Consider the following 9217-nt stretch of genomic DNA (forward strand, 5'->3'; position numbering starts at 1 on the left):
TCTAATAGGACAGTAGTCTGTTGAGGCGGTGCAGTGAGCAACAACGGCTCTGTGGTCCGGTATGCCAAGAGAGTGAGACATCATCGATGGTGGCTGCTGCACGTGTGAAGATGAGGACGTTGTCAAGATTGAACAGTGCTCTTGAGTACAATGGTCTCGGAGCAGTATCCGCGGTGGTGAGCAGTATTTACAAAAAAAGTGAACAGTACTACGATTGATGAACAGTGCTGCAGCAAATGAGAGAGACTTGATATAGTCGAGGTCGGTGTGGAAGCCGCTGAGAGGAAGCACATAGTGCGGCAAAATCCCCTAGGCGGCCGCGAGAACGTGGAGGAGGGAGGAGGTCTCTCTAGTTTGGATAACTTAGCTTTGATATCATGCTAAGAATTAGAGCTTTTGAGAGCAAAGAGGCTTGTTTTATTCATTGTACTGTACTGCTTAGATACAAGAGTAAGAGGAGAGGTCCGAGAATTCTGATCGATGTGAGACTAAAATAATGTAAAGCAGAGATCCTAATACTACTATATCCAACAATTGTAGCCTCCTCCTATTTACGAAAAAGTACCGCGGTTTATTTCAGGCCGATCTGCAACCCTTCCCCATCTCAAAAGATCTGTAATGAAATTAATTAAGTATAATAATTAACACATAAAACTACTCTAATTATACGAGAAATGGATTAATTATCTGCAAGCTTTGGGGAGCTTGCCAATTTCCAGGCCGTGCGTACCACCAATCCCAGGCCCACCACCTTCTTCTCTAGCAACACCGCCACCAAACTCACCACGACGAACTCCACCAAATTCCTTGTGGCCTCCACTGCCAACCCCGAGTCCGTGGGGCAGAACCAGCTCTTTTGGTCTTCCAACCCCCTGTTTCCCTCCAAGTTCATTTTTGATACTTGGGCATTACCATCATCATTTTTGAATTTTGTTGTGTAAAGAGTAGAAGAAGAGAAGGAGAGGGATTAATCATATAAGGGGTGGAATGAAACGGCTGGAAATTGGAGGGGGTTTAGGATCACTTAATATAAGAGGGATTGTGGAATTATAGGAGTTTTCTGTTAACTCTTTTATTGAGGAGGAATTGCTATCGATGGCACATATAGTAAATAGTCACCGAAATAATAGCTCACTCGTTCCTGTATAAATCGCTTAATGAGTTTTCCGAAGTTCCATTGACAACTTTGTTATTTATCTAACTTTTAGGGGTAATTTTAAAATATAGTATTTGTCTTCTTTCTCAGCGGCTATTAATACCTCTGACGATCGTTCGCAATCCGACGACGAGTGCAATCTGGACGGCCTCATCGCTCTTAGCGAGTGCGACCTTGACGCTCGATGGAAGAGGTGGAGGTCTCTCATCCTCCTCTTCGCCGGCCACGATAGATCTGCTGGAGGAGAAATAGCCATGGATCGTTTTTGTGGTGGTCATCGATGAGCTCCTCTAGTCATGCTTGAATTCGTGAATATTTGTTATGTATGCATGTTCATGTATTTTGTGTATATATGTGTGTTTTAACATTTTTTTAGACCCTTTATGTATGTATATATGTAGGTACTTGTGTTTTAACATAAATTTAGAGGCATTTAAAGAAAAAAAAAATATGTGTGCGTAGGATGTTACAATATTTTTTCTGAAATGCCCTCTAATTTATGTTAAAATATGTACATACATACATAAAACACATACATATATACGAACATAAAGGACATATATATGAAAAATTTAGGTATTTAGTTAAGGTCTTCATGAAAAATAATATGGACATTGTAAAGTAACACTGTCTGACGCAGTAGAAACTCTTATTGGATGCACAACACATAAATTTATTGTAAAAAAAGAGGTCAATCCTAACTTAACTTAATTAATAAATTAGAAATATAGAAAATTTATTATATTTATGAAATTAACATTTGCTCTCATTAAAAAAAATAATAATCAAAGTTTGTATTTCCATAAGATTGTGTTGAACAACAGAAAAGACGTTCAAATTACTTGTGAAGTTAGATGAGAAGATAAAAGATGAATGAGTCCGAGGAAAGATAATATCACGAGAAATTCAGGTCCAGTTTGATGTCACAATTGACGTAGATGATGAAGATACTACTCCAAAATTACCCTAGAAAAAGATAAAAGTAAAGAATGATTGATCTCAATTCAATCAAACATGAAACAGAAAGTATAAAAGACAATGTTTTTTAAATATTTTATAGAATAACTTAATTTTTTGAGTAAAATTAGGAATATTTAAAAGTGTTTGAAACTCTTGGGGGTCCCTGTATTTTGCAAAAATGCCTTCGTCTTCAATGGAATACACCGGTCTTTGACTTTTTACAATTATATCCTCACTACAATTTCTCTCTCAGAAGTAAAAGAAAATGCAAGGAATTTAAATTTGGTGACAAACAGGCTGATCCAAAAACCACAACATTATTTATTTAAACATCCACGCAATTTAATAATAATATATGCAACAGGCATAACAAATTTGGACAGTAAACCCTTGCTTTCTTTAAATTTTTTTTAAACTTCTTGTTGTTTCTATGCGATACTGCCTACTTAATACTTTTAATATCATGTCAACATGAGCACATAAACATTTCTGTTTTTTATTTTATTTTTTTTGAATAGCAATTAACTAATAGTATTAATTACTAGTTATGCCAACAAATAATGAAAGCAATTAGATTAGATGAACAATAATAAAATTGCTTAATAAACTGAAAAATTCCCGAGTGAACAGTAACCCTCGGTGAACAATAACAATTTTTTTAATTTTTTTTTAATTTTCCAGTTGTCATATATTATTCTACGGATTATAGTAATTACCTCTAGATCAAAGATCTAGGGACGATCGATACTAAAGATCCGTAGAACGCTGCCTCCTTGCGATGATCCGTCGAACGCTCCCGCTGCAACGAACCAGATCTCAATGCGCAAAAGAGGAAGGAAATATTTTTTTTATGGCTCAGGGATTCAAGAACACTTCGTGCTTGATAATTTTCCAAATTGTATTTTAATTTTATGATTTTTGTTATCTTTGGACTGTATAATCGGACTTTGGACACTTTTTATTTTTTTGGTGACGGGCTGATCCACGCAACATGTTTATTGCATGAATTTTTAATTCCTTATTTTTCACATGCATAGATAAAATGGCTAAAATAACGAGCGTTGATTTCGAAGTCCTAGACGCTGCTGGCAAGAATTATTTGAGTTGGCATGTGGACCTGAAGTTCCACTTATGTGCCCAGGGCTTATTAGCCACAATTTCAACTCCTGCTCCACCGGCTCCGGCCACTGTTACGGGTAATGCTGTAAATAATGCTGAAGTTGCTACTACAGTGATTGTCTCTGATATAGATAAGGCGAAATCCATTTTCTACATCAGGAGACATATTGATCGGACCCTGAAGGCCGAATACCTGACTGTAGAGGACCCAAAGGAATTGTGGACTGCACTTGAGGACCGATACAAACATCAGAAAGATGTGATCCTCCCACGTGCACGTTATGAGTGGGAAAACCTCCGACTTCAGGACTTTAAGTCCGTAGCTGACTACAACTCAGCACTTCATAATATCACCTCACGCCTGAAGTTGTGTGGTGAAGAAGTTTCGGAGGAACGCATGTTGGAGAAGACTTACACATCCTTCCACGAGAAGGATGCAATCCTCATGCAACAGGTTCAAAAAAATATTCTGAATTGCACTCCACCCTTCTGATGGCGGAGCAAAACAGAGAATTGCTTTTGGCCACTCCCTGAAGGCCGAATACCTGACTGTAGAGGACCCAAAGGAATTGTGGACTGCACTTGAGGACCGATACACACATCAGAAAGATGTGATCCTCCCACGTGCACGTTATGAGTGGGAAAACCTCCGACTTCAGAACTTTAAGTCCGTAGCTGAGTACAACTCAGCACTTCATAATATCACCTCACGCCTGAAGTTATGTGGTGAAGAAGTTTCGGAGGAACGCATGTTGGAGAAGACTTACACATCCTTCCACGAGAAGGATGCAATCCTCATGCAACAGTACCGCGAACAAAAGTTCAAAAAGTATTCTGAATTGCACTACACCCTTCTGATGGCGGAGCAAAACAAAGAATTGCTTTTGGCCACTCATAACCTATGCCCTGCAGGCTCAGCTCCTCTACCCGAAGCTCACATGTTTATTTCCCAGAAGCAGAAGAAAAAGCATAAGGGTAAATTCAACAAGGGGAAAGCCCCTAAGTGGTAGCCCAGATGTCCACCCCAGAAAAACAACCCTCCCCAGAGCAGCAATAGTGAGGGAAAGAAGAAGTGGAAGAAGAAGACCACTGAGCTGTCGTCCATTCCCAAGAACACTTTGGAGGACAAATGCCACAAATGTGGCATGACTGGACATTGGTCCAGAAACTGTCGCACTCCGCGACACCTCCAAGATCTGTATCAAGCGAGGCTGAAGTCTCCTGTTAAAACAAATCTGGTGGAAAAGCAGCCGTCTACTCAGTTCACTGCTGATGACTTCGAAACGGATGATCTTCTCGACTAGATCCATGTTATCTTTATATGCATTTAAATTCTCATAGTACTTTCATCTTTAGTTCTTTACTTTCCATGTAATGCAATTTATTTTTTAATAAAGATAGTTATTTTCTTTAGATTAAAATATTGCATTCATGTTATAGACGAAGTGTGAGTGCCTTGTGGACAGTGCCTCGACGCACACAATCCTTCGCGAAAGAAGCTGTTTCAATAGCTTATATGATTATGACGATCCTGTAATTACGATTTCAGGACTATCTAATATAATAGAAGGATTTCAATAGCTTATATGATTATGACGATCCTGTAATTACGATTTCAGGACTATCTAATATAATAGAAGGATTTGGTGAAGCAATGATATTGCTCCCAAATAAAACGAGACTAATAATAAACGATGCATTATTCTCTCCGAAATCTAATAGAAACCTCATAAGTTTCAAGGATATTCGTTTAAATGGATATCACTTAGAAACCAATGAAATAAATGAGGATGAGTATTTGTATGTAACTCGTCAAAAAGATGGTTCAAAAACTATCTTAGAACGATTCAAGGGACTCCCGTCGGGTCTCTATCATACATATATTCAACCAGTAGAAGCTAACATGATTGTGCACCAGAAGTGCCATTCTTTGCCGAAATTTAAACTTTGGCATAACAGACTGGGTCACCCAGGATCAGCAATGATGCACCGCATCATGAGCCAATCAAGTGGACACAACCTGAAGAACCTGAAGATTCTTCAGAAGAGTGATTACTCATGTCTATCTTGTTTTCAAGGTAAACTGATCACGAGACCTTCCCTTCTGAAAGTGGGATTAGAGTCTCCTAGCTTCTTGGAGAGAATACATGGAGATATTTGTGGGCCTATTCACCCCGCAAGTGGACCATTTAGATACTTTATGGTACTTATAGATGCATCAACCAAGTGGTCTTACGTGTGCCTTTTGTCCACCCGCAACTTAGTTTTTTCAAAGCTATTGGCACAAATTATTAAGTTGCGGGCTCATTTCCTCGATAATCACATCAAGAAATTACGTCTTGATAATGCGGGAGAATTCACTTCACAAGTCTTTCAAGACTATTGCCTAGCAACTGGCATCGAAGTTGAACATCCTGTAGCACATGTTCACACCCAGAACGGGTTAGCAGAATCTCTAATTAAGAGATTGCAATGGATTGCTCGTCCATTGTTGATGCAATCACAGTTGCCTGTTGAGGCTTGGGGTCATGCAATATTGCATGCAGCATCACTTATCAGAATACGGCCCTCTGGTGGCCATATTTTGTCACCAATGCAGCTTGCTTATGGTGCACCTCCGAATATCTCACATTTGAGAGTGTTTGGTTGTGCAGTTTACGTCCCAATTGCTCATCCACAAAGGACAAAAATGGGTCCACAGCGTCGTTTGGGTATCTATATAGGGTTTGATTCGCCCTCTATAATAAGATACCTTGAACCCCAGACGGGTGACGCATTTAAGGCACGTCTTGATGATTGTGAATTTGTTGAGGATTCATTTCCTAAACTTGGCACACAGTCCAGGAAGCCTGACGCTTCTAAGACCATTTCTTGGAACACCAAGACTTTGTCTCATTATGATCCGCGTACTAGTCAATGTGAAGATGAGATCCTGAAGATTCTTCATCTTCAGAATACAGTACATTTACTTCCGGATAAATTCACTGATAACCAGAAGATTGTCAGATCACACGTCCCTGCTGTCAACACGCCAGCTAGGATTGACATCCCCAAAGATGGATGCAATCCGCCGGCAGCAGAAACGGCTGTACCTCAATTGAAAAGAGGACGCCCACCAGGTTCGAAGGACAAAGTCCCTCGTAAAAGAAAAAATCCTGGAGAAATAAAGATGAACCCAACACAGGATACTGAGCTCAGACCAGCTTCCTCTCCCCTCCTAGATTCCCCTGAAGAGGAACAAATAGGAGAAACATCATTAAATTTTGTACGTACTGAGGAGGGACTGGACAGAAAAAGCACAGTCGTCGACGACGACTTTGCGTTCGATATTGCCGTTCACGTCACTGAATACGGCGATGACATCGAACCACAGCCTCTAGCGGAATGTAAACGCAGAGACGATTGGCCAAAGTGGAACGAGGCAATAGGAGTAGAGCTGGACTCCGAGACAGACTTTGCTGTCTCGCCGTGCGAGACAGACTTTGCTGTCTCGCCGTGAGAGACAGACTTTGCTGTCTCGCACGCAAGGCAATTTTCAAACATTCAGAAACCATTTCATAAACCGCCGACACGTGGCCACCAACTGCTCAAGAACGTGGGAAACGTCGTGGGCGAGAATCACGTGGATAACTGCCAAAATAACGGAGTTTGAAACGTGGGAAGGTAGTTAAAACGAAAACTGCCTGACGGTTACTGTTTCCGAGACAGCATTTACTGTCTCGCGGGCCGAGACAGCAAACACTGTCTCGCCCGTCGAGACAGCAAACACTGTCTCGACGGCCGAGACAGCAAATGCTGTCTCGCGAGACTGTTTTCCGCCAACTGTTCATAGGGGCTATAAATACCCCCCGAAGGCCATTTTTTGAGGGGGCGGATCATTTTTGAGCACTTCAGAGCAATCTAGAGCAGAGAGAGAGCAAAGTTCTTGAGCTTCTGGTGACTCCTTGCTATTCAGGCTTTGACTTGATTTCAAGAAGAACGACTATCTTACCTTGATAAGATATCGTTTTAAGTTCTCTAGCAGATAGACCTCGGGACGTCTATTCTGTTAGGCTTCAAAGATCATTATATGGTCTTAAGCAATCGGAATCTTTTTCTACCAGTCAGGTTTTTCTACAGAATCCCACGGAAAGGGCAAACTATAAAGAAATCATCTTGAAATATAATAGTGTCAAACGCACAACCATAAATTTATTGATTATTCAAAGTTAGCCCCTCTCTAATTATTCAAAGTTTCCAACATTCTGCATACACACAATCACACAATCTCTCTCTCCTCTCCACAAATCATCCAACCGCCACCCAAAGTCGCATCCCAAACTCCAAAATTTCAAACACCTCAAACACTCGATCCTCTCACAGACCAAACACAAGAGCTCCCACTCACCACCGCCCAACCCAGCCCCAATGGCCACCTGTTCCGGCTGGCCAGATTCTCTCCTGCATGGACCGGCATCGGCATCCCTTCGCGCTGTCTCGGTCAGGCCCTGGTGGCATCGGGCCGCCGCCGCATCAGCGCAGGCGCAATCGGCTGTCGGTGCTTCCGCTGCTGGAGCCGTCACCTTTTCGGCGTTTTGCTCGTTGGGTTGCCTCGGTGTTCGAGGAGTCTTTCGGCTTATCCTTACGCCTTGCTTGGCGCCGGCGGCCCCCGTCGCTGGTGCTGGCGGTGATGATGCTTTTGTATCGTTCACTTGAGCGACCCCAGGTGGAACGATCACCGAGCTCACCTGCAGTGGCAGATCCAGAAAAACTTTCTTAGAACAAATGACAGCCATATATTTATTCAAAAATAAAAATATAATTAATATTATTGGGCTACACGTTTCTTTATTGATTATATAAAGAAGGTTGGGATGCAAGGGGTAAATTGTAAGTTTAGTAAATTTTAAAATATAAATTTTCCATATTCCTAAGTGCGCAGCCACCACCCCTAATATTTATATGTGCACCTGCGTCTGCTCACCTGAAGTACCGATATATTGTAGGGCTTGTTCATAATTGATTTCACCAGATTGGAATTGATTGGCGATCCAGGCATTGCCGATCCGAAGGCGATCTTGCCGTCACCCCCCTTGGTCATGTTGAGGAAACCCTGACGCTGGTCGGCGGTTCCGGTTGTTTGGTAGAGGGTGGTGAGGCTGGTGGACTTCTTGTTTATGGTTTTGAGCTTGGTCATGTCGAAGTAGTCGAGGATGACATGAACAGAAAGAATGCGCTCGAGCTCGTCAACCGGAAGGCCGGAGACAGATGCGAGGCCGGAGGAGTCGACGGCAAGGACGGTGAGGGTGACGCGCTTGTTGATTTTGTCGGCGAGCTTGGTTTGTGATAGGAGAGAGTTGAAGTTGGCGAAATCGGGGTATTGATCGAGGATCGCGGTGATGTTGAAGGCGGAGGAGAGAGAGGAGAGAAGTAGGAAAGGGAGGAGGAAGAGGAGAGGAGAGGGGTTTGACGCCATACTTGGCTAGAGTTTGATGTCGTGTGATTGTGGTTGGGGGTCCTAATTAGACACAGTTAAGGACGAGTTGGATAGAAGAGAGGAGGAGGGGATTATATAAGTTTGGGATTTGTTGAGTTTGAACGGTTCTCCCGCCAAATTAGGGGTAGTGTGGGTTGAAGACCGATCGTTTTTTTTTTTCCTTTTGGTGGTAATTAGTGGCGGAGAATTTGTTTGACCATTTCTAATTTAAGGGAGCGTAAGAAAAACAAAATATTCATATTTTTAGACAAAATAAATATAATTTTTTAGCATTTATTTCAAAATAATAATAATAATAATAATAATAATAATAATAATGTTTAGGAAAATACTACTTTTGGCTACATTGTCAGAGGTGGAGAATCCATTAACCAGGCCTTGACCATAATTAGCAAAATGGAATTACCATAAACCAAGACAGAAAATTTTGGATGAGAAAATATTAGTGCTAATGTGAATCAAGAAAAGAAAAAGTTTTGTGAAAGAAAATAACGGAAAGAGAGTAG

At 41.4% G+C, this 9217-nt stretch overlaps 1 protein-coding gene across 1 annotated transcript; it reads right to left on the bottom strand.

Moving 5' to 3' along the window:
* On the bottom strand, positions 7459–8747 carry LOC109842275 (fasciclin-like arabinogalactan protein 14). The gene is made up of 2 exons (XM_020411172.1): positions 8199–8747; positions 7459–7962 (listed from the first exon to the last, which is right to left on the bottom strand). The coding sequence occupies exons 1-2, from the start codon at positions 8688–8690 to the stop codon at positions 7459–7461; spliced, it is 996 nt and encodes a 331-aa protein (XP_020266761.1). The 5' UTR covers positions 8691–8747.

This window comes from Asparagus officinalis, chromosome 5 (assembly GCF_001876935.1).
Source record: "Asparagus officinalis chromosome 5, Aspof.V1, whole genome shotgun sequence".
Taxonomy (NCBI): Eukaryota; Viridiplantae; Streptophyta; class Magnoliopsida; order Asparagales; family Asparagaceae; genus Asparagus; species Asparagus officinalis.